Raw genomic sequence first — 15,717 nt, 5'->3', positions numbered from 1 at the left:
CTAGATATTTCCCTCTTCCCAAATTCCAAATCTATTTTTTGGATTCTCCGGCGTATTCAAGTCGCCGGCGAAAATGTCGATGTCAAAGAGTTCTAAGATGCTTCAGTTCATCAACTACAGGATGCGAGTGACGATCCAAGACGGACGACAACTAATCGGAAAATTCATGGCGTTCGATCGTCACATGAATCTCGTTCTCGGCGACTGCGAAGAGTTTCGGAAACTTCCTCCGGCGAAAGGTGGCAAGAAGACGAACGAAGAAAGAGAAGAGCGTCGTACACTTGGTTTGGTTTTACTTAGAGGCGAAGAAGTGATTTCGATGACAGTCGAAGGTCCACCACCGCCGGAAGAATCTCGCGCTAAATCAGGATCTGCAACCGCCGTCGCTGGTCCCGGAATTGGCCGTGCTGCTGGACGTGGAGTACCGACTGGTCCATTGGTACAAGCTCAGCCTGGATTATCTGGTCCTGTTCGTGGAATTGGTGGACCTGCTCCTGGAATGATGCAGCCTCAGATCTCTAGACCACCGCAGATTATTCGACCTCCGGGACAAATACCACCGCCTCCACCTGCTTTTGCTGGTCAAGGTGGTCCTCCTCCACCTTATGGTATGAGACCGCCGTATCCTGGTCCACCACCGCCTCAGTATGGTGGACAAAGGCCAATGATGGTTCCTCCTCCTGGTGGTATGATGAGAGGACCTCCTCCACCACATGGGATGCAAGGACCGCCTCCGCCTCGCCCTGGAATGGCTCCTCCGCCTGGTGGTGCTCCGATGTTTGCTCCTCGCATGCCACCTCCTCCGCCTAATCACCAGAACCAGCAACATTGATTAGGTTAGCTGTTTGGGACTTTTTCAAGGAAAAGTTGTTTGATGTTATTAAATACTTGGTTAAGCCTTTATAATCTGCTGATGGTTGGCTTGCATAGTTATATGTGTAGCTTAGCCATGATGTGTCGTTAAATTGATATCGAACTCGTTTCGATTAGCTTGGCCTTGTGTAGTGACGAACTTCTAAACTTAGCTGGTATCTCTACTAGTCTTAAGTTGTTTGACTGAAATTGAACTCTATGCTACTAGCCTATATATATACTGATGGTTGCTTAGCTTGCAAAGTAATGCGTAGCTTACTAGCTTGTCATGAGGTGCTGTTCGATTGAAATTGAACTTGTTCCGACTTGTGTTGCCTTGTGTTGTGTGTTGACTAGTGACTGAACTACATAACTTAGCTGCAATCTACACTGTCTGCTGATGGTATTTGAGCTTGCAAAGTTTGATTGTTTTCAATTGCTTTTCTTTTTCTGTTTACTAGCTTGTCATGATGTGTCGTTTGATTGAAATTGAACTTGTTCCGACTTGTGTGGCCTAGTGTAGTGACTAGTAACTGAACTCCATAATTTTGCCGCAATCTCCACTAGCCTGCTGATGTTATTTGAGCTTGCAAAGTTTGATGAGTGCCTTGTTTTCAATTGCTTTTCTTTTTCTGTTTCCTCAGAGTGTGATTTCTTTGGAACTTTGTTATTATCTTATTTGAATACTGAAGAATTCATTTTGATATGAACACCTAGAATCATCACATTGTGAAGCCTTTTAACTTACGTATAACTCTCATACGCCTTTAACTGCCGAAAGTTTGATGACCTTGGTTGTAAAGTGATGATGACCACGTAGTCTTCCTCCCAGAATGATGTCTTGCCTCTCTGTTGGCTTCTGAAATTGGATGAATAATTTTTTTTTAATCTTTGTTTGAAGAAACCAACGGCTAAGTACAATTTTATTTGATCTGGATTATAGGAGTCACTTCACTTACTACAAAGTTAAACATCCACAGGAATGAGTAGACCCCTCGGCTAGTCAGAACACTTTTCTCCCGGGAGGTCGAGTTTACATGTTGGTGGTGATTCTTATGGAAGAAGCTACTGACTACTGAGTTTAGAAAATAGTGAATTTGTAGAGGTTTACACATCATTCCTCTATGAACTGAATGTATAATTTGTAAACGAGGCTTCTAAATTTTATGGTTGGGCAAAATAACCGGTAACCGACTGAACCGAACCCAAAAAACCCAAATCGTATCCGAACCGAAGTTTCTTGAATAACCAAATGGTTAGTGACATACAATATCCAAACTAATCGAAAACCGAACTAAACCAATACTTAATCGATTAACTTAAATATCGGAAAATCTAGAAGATACCCAAAGATAATATATATGCAAAACTGTAATAATAACCTCAAAAATATTAATTATTTATGTGTTAAAAACAGTTCAAAACTTTAAATAATCAAAATATCCAAATGTTATTAGTATATTTTGTCAAAGTTATAATATTCTTTGTAAAATTGAACAAATATTAGTTTTCTTTTAATTTTTTTCTCTCTTTTTTTTTTGTATTTTGTTATCGTCTATATTTGGTTACTTTCGGTTTTATGCTGTTAACTTTGGTTATGTTGGGTGAATTTTATTAATCTCGATAAAATTTTGGTTAATCACAGTTATTTATTCCGAACCGAACATAAATTTCTAAAATATCCGAATGGTTATTATATTATCATACCCAAACTAATCGAAACCGAGCAGAACTAAACCAAAACCGAACGATTAACCGAATGTCCTGGCCTACTTCTAAGGGTTTTTTGACTGGTATTGAATCTCACTATGTTTCTCGGTTATTTAATATGAACGAGAAAAAGTCTTTGGTTCATACTATCCTCCATTGCACTTTGTCAGCAGTGGTCTGCAAAATGAGTCAAGCAAAGATCATTTAATATTAATTAGGTCCAGTGCATAGTACCTTTAATAAGAACGATGACTTGTCGAAAGCAACGACTTCACAAAAACAACATCAACACTCAATTTTCTCAAGTAAATCTGAGAAAAAAACATCAATAACAGAAGAAGCTTTGTCTTTTTTCTTTTCCTCAAAGCAAAAATGTTGGAACTAGTACCAGAACTCATCAAAGTGTGGGATAGATGGAACATAAGAGGAGTAATGATATTAAGTCTTACTCTTCAACTCATTCTCATTTGCTTCTCTCCTTTAAGGAAACGCACACCAACAAGGCTCTTTATCATGCTCGTTTTTTCATCTTATCATTTAGCAGACTGGTCTGCTATCTTCGCCGTTGGTCTCATCTCTAAGAATCAAGGTAAAGAGCTCAAACCAGATGATCCTCCACATGGAAAAGAGCTCATGGCTTTATGGGCACAGTTCTTGCTCTTGCATCTTGGTGGAGCAGACACAATCACAGCTTTGACGCTTGAAGATAACGCTCTCTGGCTCAGACATCTCTTTGGGCTTGTCTTTCAGGTATTTGCAGGTGGCTATGTGGTTTTCCAGTCTCTACCCAATAGCCTTTGGGTGATTATAGTCTTAGTGTTTGTTTCTGGGGTTATAAAGTATCTGGAGAAGACAATGGCTTTGTCTGGTGCCAGTTTTGACAAGTTTAGGGACTCTATTATTCAAGCACCAGATCCAGGACCAAACTACGCGAAGCTCATGGAGGACTACAAGGCCAAGAAAGAGGCAAGACTACCCACCAAGAAGATTCTGATTGATGAACATAACAAGGAATATAGGCCTAAGAAGTTGTTAGAGCATCCATCATTAGCTTCTAAGAACAGAGAAGACTTGACTCATCTTGAGATTGCTCAGTATGCTTACAAGTTCTTCAACACATTCAAGGGTCTTGTAGTCAACCTTAAGTTCAGTTTCAGGGAGCGTGACGAGAGCCTAGAGATCTTTGAGAATTTGAAGACTCCAGACGAAGCTTTGAGGATCATTGAGATTGAACTTGGTTTCCTCTATGATACTCTATTCACCAAGATCAGAGTTCTTTATACGGTTTTTGGAGCTTCCTCACGCATCGTTGCTTCTGGCACCCTAGTGACTGCATTCATCCTCTTTGATAAGAAACTCAAAAAAGACAAACTATTTCATGGAACTGATGTTGTCGTTACCTACATGCTGTTTGCAGTTGGCATAGCTTTGGATTTCATATCCCTCATCTTGTTTATGTTCTCAGACTGGACATGTGTTGCACTTAGTAGCTTGAAGAACATCCCCAAAGAGCCTCAAACACTGAAAGAGAGATATTTCAACTGGTTACTTGGTTTTAGAAAGCTGCATTGGAAACCACAAGAATGTCACAAGAAAGGTCTGCATACGTGTATCAAGGAAGGTGAAGATAAGTGTTCAATGGAACACAAGCATGACGTGCTCGTGACACCATTCTTTCTCCGGAGGTGGAGTGGAAGCATCAACGTATTCAACTTTATAGCATATGCCACAAAAGCAGAGGTAAAGAGGATCCATGACGCCCGAGATAGTTTCAGCCGCTACTCATGTATCATCATAGCTCTACCATTTGAGATACTCATGTTCATCATCCAAAAGTTTATTATGTGGATTGCCAAGTTAATTAATGGTTTGCACAGGTGGATCAGCCACAGAGTCAATGAGTTATCACGAAATCATCCTGTGGCTCGTAGTACTATTTACCCTATCTATTTCGAGTTTCTATCCCGCATCCCTCATTTCATCAAATCTGTGTTCGATGTCCTTGGTGAGTTCTTTGGCATCTCGGATACACTTGCTACAGTCCACAAGATGTTATTTGTACATGGAGAACCCATGATGAAACACCTGTGGGTGCTCATTTTCAATGAGCTGAAATACAAATCAAAGTTTGGAGACAATCCTGAAAATGCCAAAAGCTTATCTTTAGCTCGGGGAGAATGGACTTTGCGAGAGAACCTCCCTGAGGATGTAGACTGTGAGAAACTGTTGCGTTGTATTACAAACGTGGATTATGATCAGAGTATTTTGATGTGGCACATCGCAACAGAACTCTGTTACCAACAAGAAGAGACTAACTCTGAGGATGAAGAAAAATGTGAGCATTACAGTTACCGCGAGTTAAGCAAAATCATCTCTGACTACATGATGTATCTTCTGATCTTGCAACCTGGTCTGATGTCCAAGGTTGCTGGAAATGGGAAGATCGTATTCAGAGACACATTGGCAGAAGCTGAAATGTTTTTCCAAAGGAGGCATATCGAGAACAAAAGAAGTGTGAAGACAGCCACCATTAATATTCTGAACGTCAATAGTGATACTGATCCAATGGAAGTGAAAGGAGACGGAAGCAAGTCTGTGTTGTTTGACGCAAGCAGGCTAGCCAAAGACCTTATGCATCTGGAGTTGAGGTACAGCATAAACAAATGGGAGATACTGAGCAAAGTGTGGGTGGAACTTCTCTGTTATGCAGCTTGTTACTGCGATTCCATGGCTCACGTGGAGCAACTAAGCAGAGGCGGTGAGCTCATAAACTTTGTGTGGCTTTTAATGGCACACTTTGGACTAACAGATCAGTTCCAAATCAACAACGCAGATGCCTGAGCCAAACTCTATATTCGTTCTGCACTGTAATTATTCTGCTTCCTGCTCAAACCCAATGACTCTTTTCTGCAGAGATGATGACAGTGTATGCTTTGTAATTGAATTTTCCAAATACCTTTTAATCTGATAATATATAAGTTTGGCTACACATAGTGAAACTCGAGAAAGTCTCAGATATTTATACCCGAATTCACACCTGCGTCAGTTACAAAAATCACATCCACAGGACCGAGTAGACCCCTCGGCTAGTCATAACTTTGTTCTCCAAGGACGTCGAGCTTGCATGTTGGTGATTTTCTCATGGAAGAAGCTACTGATTTTAGACATAGTGACCTTGTAAGGAGTTACAACATTGCTCTATGAACTGAATGTATAATTTGTAGAAGAGGCTTCTTATGGTTCTGACTGACAATTTCGTTCCGATCACACTAGGCTATGTTGCTCGGTTATGTTCATAACAAAAGACTAACAGTAGAGTCTATCTCTGGTTTATACACCACCCTCCACTGTACTGGTCTGCAAGGTAACAGTTCTTACTTCAGTTTCTCCTGCGATCACCACCGAGCATCTGTAATGCCAAAAGCAGAGAATGGATTCTTAAGACCCCATCAACTACATTGTAAACTTGACCAATCATGGATCTAGAACTAACCTAGTTTTGATTAGTAGTCCATGGTCCACAACGCCATCAATTGTTTCCAGGCTTTCAGCCACGTTAGCTGCAGACTTTCACATTGATTAACAAATATAACATCAATCACTAACACGCCCAAGTTTTAATGGTTGGAGTAAAAGCTTTTACCGAGACTTGGAATTGGAGTTGTAAATATAACATCAAGGATGTTATGACCATCACTGGTTACTATAGGAAAATCTCCTCCAAGAGGCCCTGCATCTCCTACGGAAGCTCTTCTCCACACCTTTTACACATATATACAAAGAAAATTACAATGAATCAGACGAGCAATAACACAATCCTATAAGAACCAAAACCCTGAGAAAACATTTGAGAAAGAACCAAACTGACATCATACCTCTGCATCGCCTAGATACAAGTCATCTATCTCCTCAGCTATAGCTAACCAATTAAGCTGCACCCAAAATTTTCTTGCGTCAAATTGAATTTCCGTGTTTTGAGTCGTATCCCCTCACTAGTGGATTAACACAAACTTCATCCGTAGAAATTTGCTTACGGATTGAACTAAAACAGGAATAGAACCTTCAAGGCCAGCTTTGTATTGTTCTTCCTTTATCAGGAAGACTGCCTCATTAGCTGCTTTTACAATAGACTGCATTGTCAATCTCTCTTAGTAAGCTCACAGCCAACCAATGAGTTTATCATCAAACTTCAAATTTTAGACGAACTACTCACCTTTTGTTTCAGAATATAGTCATCTTCCTGTGAACTTCTTCTCCGTCCAATAACTGCGATAAGCGTACCCTCTTCTACAGCATCAGCATCATGAAATGCAAAATCAATCTACAAAGGAACCACACCGCAAACATTACCCCAGGATACAGAATAGATCAAACCGGTTTCGAAAACGCAGGGAAGCGACTACCTGAAAATCATCTAGGGAATATTTCAACGGGATTCCATACTTTGCTGCTTCACTCGCGCTTCGAGCAGACCTGAACACAAAGGTCAAGGTCTAATCATCATGAAGCATGAAAAAAACTCAACTTGCAGTAGAATCATGATCCAAGAACTAATGAATAGAGAGATAGATACCCAACAACTGAACAAACAAAAAGATTGATTCTTTATTGGATTCTAAGAAGACAAACATCAGAGACAGAATAAAAAAAGACTCACATTGGTACACCAACAACATTTTCTAAAGAACCAGAACGAAGTTGCTGACCCAAATAACGTATAGCCATATCTGAAGCATCTCCAGATCCTAAACCAATAACCATCCCACTCTTCACATAATTATCCACCTGCAACATATTTACCAGACAAATTTTTGTAATCAAGTATCAATCTTTCTTCAACTTTATGAACTTTTAGCACAATTCAAACGATACCCATTTGAAATTGGGTTCCAAGGAACAATCTTTTTCTCAATTGATCATAAATTTGATGTTTTTATTTATAAAGATTCAATTTTTTTCCCCGGTTTAACCCTTACGGTGTGGTGGGCTGCTCGGAGAAGAGGAGTGGCCTCCGGAGAAAGATTGGCGCTTACTCGAGGTACCGAAACCTTTTGGAAGCTACGACGGCGCGTGGGAACCACGGAAGAGAGTGAAAATGGAGTTGATGCTGCTGCAAATGCCATTTTCTTACAAAAACGATTTGTGTCACCGAGTCACGACGATTCCGGTGGTGACTCGGTGGTTTTGGCCGCTCTTATCTCGTTCAATATTGTTTTGTGTGGCTGAGTTAGACGACGATATCAAAAATACAAAATTGTAATCAAATACTTTTGAATATTACGAAAATAGCCTAAAATATCACAAAAAATAAAGTCCATATATTTTTGTTAATTTACAAAAGTGCTGTAAGAAAAATTACTTAAAAATAATAAACAGTTATTTAAATTTTCTTAAAGTCATAAATTATTGGCTTTAAAAAAATTAACAGTTACATTGAAAGATATTTGGAAAAAAAAAAGATGCAAGTCTGTAAATTTAGGAGGACTTTTCAAACATTTTAAATTAAAACATGTGATTTATAAAGTAAATAATAACTTACGATATTAAAATTATAAACAAATAATTTAAGAAATTAAAAAATAGCCTAAAACATCACAGAAAGAAATTTACTTTTAAATATATACTATAATTTTATAAAATGGGACATATTTACGTAAGGGAAAGCTTATCATAAAATAAATTTAGTATAAAAAATTGATAAGTAATTTAGAGTATCTTCCTAAATTATTAAGAAATTTCCATAAATTAAAACTATATGGTATTTTAAGAATTTTTAACTTCTTATAGTAAATTAGCATTAGTTTCCGTAACGGATTAGCAAAATAGTTTGAAATTAAAATCATAGAATCAAAAAATTTTAAACCCTAGACACAAAAAAAAACTAAGCTTTTACATCCTAACCACTAAAAACATCAATTCTAAAAACCTAAAAAATAAAAAAAAATGCCAATTTCTAAGCTTTTAAACATTTAATCTATTTTTAACTGATTTTTAAATAAATAAAAATTTTGGTAAAGTACAATAATTTAGTATTGAGTATTGACGATCCACAAAAGAGAAACATTGAATAATTGAAAAGAAACAAAAAGGTTACTCCTTTTATAGTTCGATCGCACTTATGAGTGTTGTTGTTTCTTCTCCTCCTCTTCCCTTTTTATTCATGTGGGAACCAAATACGTGGTAACCACTCAAATCCATCTCTCACCATTTTTGGATCCTCGTGATTATTTCTTCTTTCATGTATATATCTTTCTCTGTTAATGTTGTTAAATATATATATATATATATAAATGCGCACTCTTCTTCTTTCACCGACCTTCCGACACGAAAAAGGCAGCTCCTTTTTGGGTTTCTCTGGCACTTCCACCATGAATATGCTTTAATGGGTTTCTTCTTTTATCTTTTGTTTTTGTTCTTTCTCAGTTGGTAGGGTTTATGAACTTATAACTATATAATAATACATTCTCTGTATAAAACCTTGTGGGAAGTGTTAGATCAAAAACCCTTTTGTGTGTGTTTCCACTTTCTTGATTTAGATTGTAGCTAGACAAAAATGTTGGTGAAGTTTGGGTTTTTATTACTTGTGATCTCTTTTGGGTTTTTGTCTAATACCACTTTGGGACAACAAGATGATGATGATGATGATGATGATACTGCTGTGTACATTGTCACACTTAAACAACCTCCTCTTGTTCATCTCTTTGAAGAACAAGAGCTTAAACAAATTAGACAGACTCACAAAAAGTCTAAACTAAAACCAAAACCGCAACCAAGGTTAGTACTGACAAATTCTTGTCACTAGCTTCTCTCTGTGTAGTTTTATTAATACCCTTTTTTGTATAGGAACAATTCAAGGAAACGTCATGGGAGGTCAAAGATACCATCTGTTGCTCAATCTCATGATTCTTTCTTGAGAAAGACATTAAAAGGAGAGAAGTATATTAAGCTTTATAGTTACCATTATCTAATCAATGGATTTGCTCTGTTTGTTAGTTCACAACAGGTATATATAATGAAACATGAGTTCTTGATCTTTGTAGAAATAATCTTTGAGTACTTGGTAATGAGTTTTTGTGTTGTTTCTTTAAGGCTGAGAAGCTTTCAATGAGAAGAGAAGTAGCAAACATAGTGTTGGATTACTCTGTTAGGACAGCTACAACTTATACTCCACAGTTTATGGGTTTACCACAAGGAGCATGGGTTAAAGAAGGTGGATTTGAGATTGCTGGAGAAGGAGTTGTTATCGGTTTTATCGATACTGGGATCGATCCGAAGCATCCTAGTTTCGATGACAACGACTCTAACTCTCGGCGTTCGTATCCAACTCCTAAGCATTTCTCAGGTATTTGTGAAGTTACACCGGATTTTCCATCAGGTTCTTGCAACAGAAAGCTAATTGGAGCAAGGCATTTCGCGCAATCCGCTGTTACAAGAGGAGTCTTTAACTCATCTGAAGATTACGCTTCTCCTTATGATGGAGATGGTCATGGCACGTAAGTGTAATTATTGGTGTATATCATATTAGAAACAGAGTTTTGAAGCTTAAAGATTGTTTCTTTGGATTATATATGCAGACACACAGCTTCGATTGCAGCGGGTAACCACGGCGTTCCAGTGATAGTTTCTAATCATAACTTTGGTAACGCTAGTGGAATCGCTCCTCGTGCATTGTAAGTAAAACAACAAAACTTAGATCAATGGTAAAATAGTTCACAAACTAACTTTATATGTTTCTTGATTCTTTCTATTTTAGTATTTCTGTTTACAAGGCATTGTACAAAGGCTTTGGAGGTTTTGCTGCAGATGTTGTTGCAGCTATAGATCAGGTTTGCAAATCAAGAAACTAAATGTGATTCAAGATTTTAGATTTTTCTTTCCAATTTTAAGAATGGTTGTGAATTTTTTTAGGCAGCTCAAGATGGAGTAGATATATTAAGTCTATCAATTACACCGAATCGAAAACCTCCTGGTGTTGCCACTTTCTTTAATCCTATAGATATGGCGTTACTTTCCGCTGTAAAAGCCGGGATCTTTGTAGTCCAAGCTGCGGGAAATACCGGTCCAGCGGCTAAAAGCATGTCTTCTTTTAGTCCTTGGATTTTCACAGTTGGTGCATCTTCTCATGATAGAGTTTACTCCAATTCCTTAATCCTAGGAAACAATGTAACTATTCCAGGCATAGGATTTTCAAGTAAGTCCTTGTACTATCTCAAATTATAAACTTTCGACGATTTTAAATCGAAGATTACTGATCTGTAATTTGTTTCTTTACAGTTCCTACTGATGATGGAAAGATGTACAAGATGATATCTGCTTTTCATGCCGTGAACAATAGTACTTCTGTAGATAATGATATGTATGTAGGTGACTGTCAAGATTATGAAAATTTCGATCAAGATCTTGTCTCGGGGAATCTTCTTATATGTAGCTACTCTGCTCGCTTTGTTATCGGTCTTTCGACTATCAAACAAGCTTTAGACGTTGCCAAGAATCTATCCGCTATCGGTGTTGTATTCTACATGGACCCTTATGTTCTTGGTTTTCAGATCAATCCAACGCCGATGGATATGCCCGGAATCATAATTCCATCTGCAGAAGATTCTAAAGTAAGAAAACAAAACCATACTGTTAAATGTTTATAAATGGTTTCTAATGCTCTAAAGATATGTTTTTCTTGCAGACTTTACTCAAGTACTATAACACTTCTCTTCAAAGAGATGGAAGCACTAAAGAAATTGTTAGTTTTGGAGCAGTTGCAGCCATTGAAGGAGGTTTAAATGCTAACTTCAGTGACAGAGCTCCTAAGGTAATGTATTACTCAGCAAGAGGACCTGATCCAGAAGACAACTCTTTTAACGACGCAGACATATTAAAACCGAACCTCGTAGCTCCTGGAAACTCTATTTGGGGTGCTTGGAGTTCCGCTTCAACGGATTCAACCGAGTTTGAAGGTGAAGCTATATACAAGTCATCAAAACAGAGGATTTTTTCTATAAAGTCAGTAACTTTAGAATTTTAAAGTTTTGTTCTTTTTGCTATGTTTAGGTGAGAAATTTGCTATGATGTCTGGTACAAGCATGGCTGCTCCTCATGTAGCTGGTGTGGCTGCATTAATCAAACAAACTTACCCACAATTCACTCCTTCACAAATCGCATCCGCGCTTTCCACAACCGCTCTTCTTGACGACAATAAAGGCGGTCCGATAATGGCTCAGCGATCTTTTTCCAACCCCGATCAAAGCCTCTATACCGCAACGCCGTTTGATATGGGAAGCGGTTTTGTTAATGCAACCGCAGCTTTAGACCCTGGTCTAATTTTCGATACAAGTAAGTGTGTATTGAAATTGAACCACACAAGTAATAAAATTTTGACTTGTCAAGTTCAAAAATGTATACTTTTTCCCCTATGTAGGTTTTGATGACTATATGTCATTTCTATGTGGGATCAATGGCTCGGATCCAGTGGTATTTAACTATACTGGACTTCATTGTTCTGCGAACAACGCAACAATCAGCGGTTTTGATCTAAATCTGCCATCAGTTACAGTATCAACACTTAGTGGCACACAAACTTTCCAAAGATCGATACGAAGCATAGCCGGAAATGAGACATACAATGTTGGTTGGAGTCCTCCTTATGGTGTTTCAATGAAAGTATCACCTAATATGTTTTCTATAGGCATGGGAGAAACTCAACTACTTAGCGTAACGCTCAACGCGACAAAGAACAGTTCTAGTTCTAGTTTTGGCAGAATTGGATTGTTTGGAAACAGAGGACACATTGTTAACATTCCTGTAACTGTCATAGAGAAAATAGCTTTGAGCTAATGATATAGATTAAACATATTTTTCTATTACCATTCAGTTGTTAAAGATACATTTTTTTTATTTAATGCAATGTAAAACCATAGAAATGTTTTGTAACACAAGTAATAAACTCCAATCTTCAAGCGTTTCCTCCTTCTTTGTCGCCTTTGCTTGGGGAAGAAGGTAACTTAGTGGTTTCCTCTTGAGCTCCAGATGGGTTTGTTGGAATATTAGGGTTAACCATTGTGAAAGGTGGGTACTTTGGGAAAGGCCAGCCCTTTAATGGAAACATGTGACTGAAGAATCCTTCAATGGACTTTGCACTTCCGGACTCGATCTTGCTCATTGAAGACGATTCATCCATTAGGGATTGAGCTGATTTTGGTTCTGATTGAAGTTTTGGGCCACGGAGTGAGAGTGCGGGTCGCGAACTGACGAGGAAGAATACGAGGAGGAGAGAACAGAGAGAAGAAGCCTTTGAGATTTTTGACATTGTTGCTTAGTTTGGTGGCTCTAGTGTTTATGATTGTGTGTGTGTGTGTGTGTGTGTGTGTGTGTGTGTGTGTGTGTGTGTGTGTGTGTGTGTTTATGGGGTTTGTGAGTAATCTTATATATAAGTGGTGATCTTTGATGTTGGAGAAGAGATGTGTTTTTGACGTTGGGATTCTACTTCTTACCTAAACCAGTTTTCGAATTATAGCTTCATGATTTGAGCATGACCATGACATAAGAGATGATCTTATGGGTTTCGATATTCATGTATTGGTTGATGACAAGAACCAATTAGCTTCTGGTTTTGTTAGCAAAAAGTATGAAAATGTTTTATAAGAATGATTGTACGTTTATAATATTCATTGTTCAACAAAACAATATGGTAAATATGATCGATCGTTGTAATTCATTTTTTTTCTTCTTCTTACAATAACATACTTTATTCATGTTTTTGAGGGTGTTCATACGACGACACCACTATCACAAGCTATTATGGTACATGACTACTACATGTCATAATTCCTTGTGAAACGTGGCAAAATGTGTCTTGAGTGGGGCTAAGATCATTATGCCAATAATTCAAGATTTGAGATTCTTGTTCTAATTCGTAAAAGACGAATATCACAACAAGAATCTCAACTAACAGAACAGTAGTGATCTAGCTAATGTAATGGTGAGCTTCCACAACTTGTGGTGGCTAATGCAATATGGTGAGCTTTGACAACTCCTTAAGTTTCAATAATTACAGAAGTGATTTGGTTAAGGCTTTAGGCGTAATAATATATATATATTTATAGTAAACCCAACCCTAAGCATCATAATTGATTTACGTATAGACACAAAAGAAGAAAGTTTTACTAAGAAGAGACAATGCAAATGCTTAAGATGCTTACACAATCTGATACATCACACTCTGAGATACAACACCAAAACACTCAACAAGAAACAAAGGAGTAGTAAGAGAGAAAGAAAGAAAAATTAAAACAGGGGAACGAAACACGTGTGCATGTCCACACGACCACACGTGTATATGTTTTCAAGGGACGACGGAGGGAGATGCGGTGGTGGAGCAGTATTTGTTCGGCTGGACGAGACGAGAGATTGAAACGGCGGAGATGATAAGCATAAGGATTACACCGGCGAAGGCGGCTATTAAGGCTCCGGCACCGTGATCACAATAAGTAGCGAATCTGTCACAAATCTTTTCCCATCTCGCGTGTTTATTCCCGTTCTTTCCTACCTCCGCCATGAACGCCGCCGCGTTTGCTGCCGCCGATATTAAAGTCACATTCAACTGTTTTTTTCCGACGAGAAGAAGCCAAGTCAGCACAAATATGAGACTTTATTCTAATTCCACAAAAAAAAAAAAACTTTATTCTAAAATTTATCATATTATTTTAGCATAAAAAATCACTTATAATATTTATTTATTATTTACAAAAAAATCGACAAAATATGTTAACTAAAATAATTATAATTTTCATGAAAACTAAAATGATATATTGTCTCTAAAAATTTCAAATATGAATAAAACTAGCTTATAACTAGAGTATAAATGATAAGTAAATATATTAGCTTATATCTAGATTAGTCTCCAACTTAGCAAATTAGTAATACAAACAAAAATGTTTACCATGAAAATATTCATGAAAACTAAAATTATATACCGTCTCTAAAAAGTTCATTAAAAATTATAATAAAAGTATAAAATTATAAAAGATAAATTAGTATCTTAAATTAGTCTCCTTAGCAAATTAGTAATATAAACAAAAATGTTTACCATGTCAAGAATGGCGACAGAGAGAAGACGAAAGCCAGTGAATTCGATTTCTCCTCCAAAGATCTGAAGACCAATCATCAACAAGTTGTGGAAGCTCACCATTGCATTAGCTACCACAAAAAACCTATTTTTCAACACCAAAAGATTAGTCTTTAGCTATGCCAAGATTTCGAAAATCTTAGATTGTGTATTAGAAGTGTTGTTAAGGGGAGGCTTACACAAAAGCTGGTGTGTGGTCGAACTTAGCAGTGAAAGTAGCTTTGATTGGAGTATTCCCAACTTGTCCCACGACGAAAGTCTTTGTTTCTTTGTTCAATCCCATAACAATGGCTGCAGATAACGTGGCTGAGAAGGCAAGTAATCTTAGCCCTAAGAGTACTTTGCAGTTCTTACCGCTTGTAGCAGCCAACGCGAGCTTTGAAACCGCCATTGTTTGAAGATGAGAATGATATGAAGATGTTTTATGTTTGAAGTATTGTGTAAAAGAGTGTTGTGTTATATATTGAGTACTTTGTTGAGTGTTTTGTGTTTGGTCTTTTGTCTGACCATCTAACTTTTTGGAGAGGGTAAATTTTAGGTTATGGTGGTTGTGAAGATTCAGTGAAGTTAACTTACTTCTTGAGACAGTCTCATCTCATCTACCCAAAAACTTAAACCTGTTTTTGACTTTTTTGACACATTGTGAAAATATAAACTCTATTAGCTGATTGCGTTTGCGTTTAATTAGTGTGTCGATTTAATTGCTAAAAATAGGAAAAATCGCATCATATTATTTTTGGGAAAAAAAGAATGTGAATTTTCAATGATGCAAATTTAAAGGTAGAAATTGCAGTTGAAACAATGTGAATCTTATGTGATTATTAATGAACTAGTTGGAACTTGTAACTTTTTGTTTTTTTGTTTTTTTTTTTTTGTATAAATAAATGATATATTTTTAACTTTTTCCCAAATAAAGTGTGAAACTTCCGTGATTTTCTTTTTATTCATGTAAACACAAACATGCAAGTCGAAATTTGCAATTGAAGAAGAAGTCAAACCCTTAATACAAATACTTTTTTTTATGCATTGAGCTAATT

At 37.2% G+C, this 15,717-nt stretch overlaps 6 protein-coding genes across 7 annotated transcripts; 3 read left to right on the top strand and 3 right to left on the bottom strand.

Moving 5' to 3' along the window:
- Positions 1–9: 9 nt before the first annotated feature.
- LOC17876523 (small nuclear ribonucleoprotein-associated protein B') lies at positions 10–2,042 on the top strand. 2 transcript variants are annotated; one of them, XM_023782324.1, is made up of 2 exons: positions 10–836; positions 1,833–2,042. In XM_023782324.1, the coding sequence occupies exon 1, from the start codon at positions 74–76 to the stop codon at positions 830–832; it is 759 nt and encodes a 252-aa protein (XP_023638092.1). In that variant the 5' UTR covers positions 10–73; the 3' UTR covers positions 833–836; positions 1,833–2,042. The 2 variants fall into 2 exon arrangements, with proteins under 2 accessions (XP_023638092.1, XP_006280941.2); XM_006280879.2 differs by having other exon boundaries at positions 11–836; positions 1,796–2,042.
- Positions 2,043–2,704: 662 nt separating this feature from the next.
- LOC17875016 lies at positions 2,705–5,416 on the top strand. Its single transcript, XM_023787043.1, has one exon. The coding sequence runs from the start codon at positions 2,935–2,937 to the stop codon at positions 5,401–5,403; it is 2,469 nt and encodes an 822-aa protein (XP_023642811.1). The 5' UTR covers positions 2,705–2,934; the 3' UTR covers positions 5,404–5,416.
- A 171-nt stretch (positions 5,417–5,587) lies between these two features.
- On the bottom strand, positions 5,588–7,783 carry LOC17877318 (probable ribose-5-phosphate isomerase 4, chloroplastic). Its single transcript, XM_023787047.1, has 9 exons — positions 7,539–7,783; positions 7,220–7,347; positions 6,966–7,035; positions 6,776–6,883; positions 6,597–6,692; positions 6,438–6,494; positions 6,206–6,323; positions 6,056–6,122; positions 5,588–5,971 (listed from the first exon to the last, which is right to left on the bottom strand). Exons 1-9 carry the CDS (start codon positions 7,683–7,685, stop codon positions 5,893–5,895), a joined length of 870 nt encoding a protein of 289 aa, XP_023642815.1. The 5' UTR covers positions 7,686–7,783; the 3' UTR covers positions 5,588–5,892.
- A 1,062-nt stretch (positions 7,784–8,845) lies between these two features.
- Positions 8,846–12,519, top strand: LOC17874746 (subtilisin-like protease SBT2.3). Its single transcript, XM_006281595.2, has 10 exons — positions 8,846–9,336; positions 9,406–9,565; positions 9,652–10,055; positions 10,137–10,232; positions 10,316–10,388; positions 10,471–10,753; positions 10,837–11,168; positions 11,243–11,513; positions 11,608–11,889; positions 11,975–12,519. The coding sequence occupies exons 1-10, from the start codon at positions 9,116–9,118 to the stop codon at positions 12,388–12,390; spliced, it is 2,538 nt and encodes an 845-aa protein (XP_006281657.1). The 5' UTR covers positions 8,846–9,115; the 3' UTR covers positions 12,391–12,519.
- LOC17876229 lies at positions 12,509–12,862 on the bottom strand. The gene has a single exon (XM_006281781.1). It carries the CDS (start codon positions 12,860–12,862, stop codon positions 12,509–12,511), a length of 354 nt encoding a protein of 117 aa, XP_006281843.1.
- Positions 12,863–13,686: 824 nt separating this feature from the next.
- On the bottom strand, positions 13,687–15,107 carry LOC17874732 (CASP-like protein 1B1). Its single transcript, XM_006281077.2, has 3 exons — positions 14,860–15,107; positions 14,642–14,765; positions 13,687–14,155 (listed from the first exon to the last, which is right to left on the bottom strand). Exons 1-3 carry the CDS (start codon positions 15,069–15,071, stop codon positions 13,898–13,900), a joined length of 594 nt encoding a protein of 197 aa, XP_006281139.1. The 5' UTR covers positions 15,072–15,107; the 3' UTR covers positions 13,687–13,897.
- Between the last annotated feature and the right edge of the window lie 610 nt (positions 15,108–15,717).

This window comes from Capsella rubella, unplaced genomic scaffold (assembly GCF_000375325.1).
Source record: "Capsella rubella cultivar Monte Gargano unplaced genomic scaffold, Caprub1_0 scaffold_8, whole genome shotgun sequence".
Taxonomy (NCBI): Eukaryota; Viridiplantae; Streptophyta; class Magnoliopsida; order Brassicales; family Brassicaceae; genus Capsella; species Capsella rubella.
The sequence above is the reverse complement of the archived record's forward strand: the minus strand, read 5'-3'. Positions and strand labels throughout refer to the sequence as shown.

Excerpts from the sequence above, each read along its gene's own strand:
- LOC17876229 (XM_006281781.1), bottom strand. The coding sequence starts at position 12,862 with ATGTCAAAAATCTCAAAGGCTTCTTCTCTCTGTTCTCTCCTCCTCGTA.
- LOC17874746 (XM_006281595.2), top strand. The coding sequence starts at position 9,116 with ATGTTGGTGAAGTTTGGGTTTTTATTACTTGTGATCTCTTTTGGGTTT. Across the intron at positions 10,233-10,315 it reads GGAATCGCTCCTCGTGCATT|TATTTCTGTTTACAAGGCAT; the intron begins GTAAGTAAAACA and ends TTTCTATTTTAG. Across the intron at positions 11,169-11,242 it reads CATCTGCAGAAGATTCTAAA|ACTTTACTCAAGTACTATAA; the intron begins GTAAGAAAACAA and ends TTTTTCTTGCAG.
- LOC17875016 (XM_023787043.1), top strand. The coding sequence starts at position 2,935 with ATGTTGGAACTAGTACCAGAACTCATCAAAGTGTGGGATAGATGGAAC.
- LOC17876523 (XM_023782324.1), top strand. The coding sequence starts at position 74 with ATGTCGATGTCAAAGAGTTCTAAGATGCTTCAGTTCATCAACTACAGG.
- LOC17874732 (XM_006281077.2), bottom strand. The coding sequence starts at position 15,071 with ATGGCGGTTTCAAAGCTCGCGTTGGCTGCTACAAGCGGTAAGAACTGC. Across the intron at positions 14,766-14,859 it reads GACCACACACCAGCTTTTGT|GTTTTTTGTGGTAGCTAATG; the intron begins GTAAGCCTCCCC and ends GTTGAAAAATAG. Across the intron at positions 14,156-14,641 it reads CTGTCGCCATTCTTGACATG|TTGAATGTGACTTTAATATC; the intron begins GTAAACATTTTT and ends GGAAAAAAACAG.
- LOC17877318 (XM_023787047.1), bottom strand. The coding sequence starts at position 7,685 with ATGGCATTTGCAGCAGCATCAACTCCATTTTCACTCTCTTCCGTGGTT. Across the intron at positions 6,495-6,596 it reads TTCCTGTTTTAGTTCAATCC|CTTAATTGGTTAGCTATAGC; the intron begins GTAAGCAAATTT and ends TTTTGGGTGCAG. Across the intron at positions 6,324-6,437 it reads TGTATCTAGGCGATGCAGAG|GTGTGGAGAAGAGCTTCCGT; the intron begins GTATGATGTCAG and ends TATGTGTAAAAG.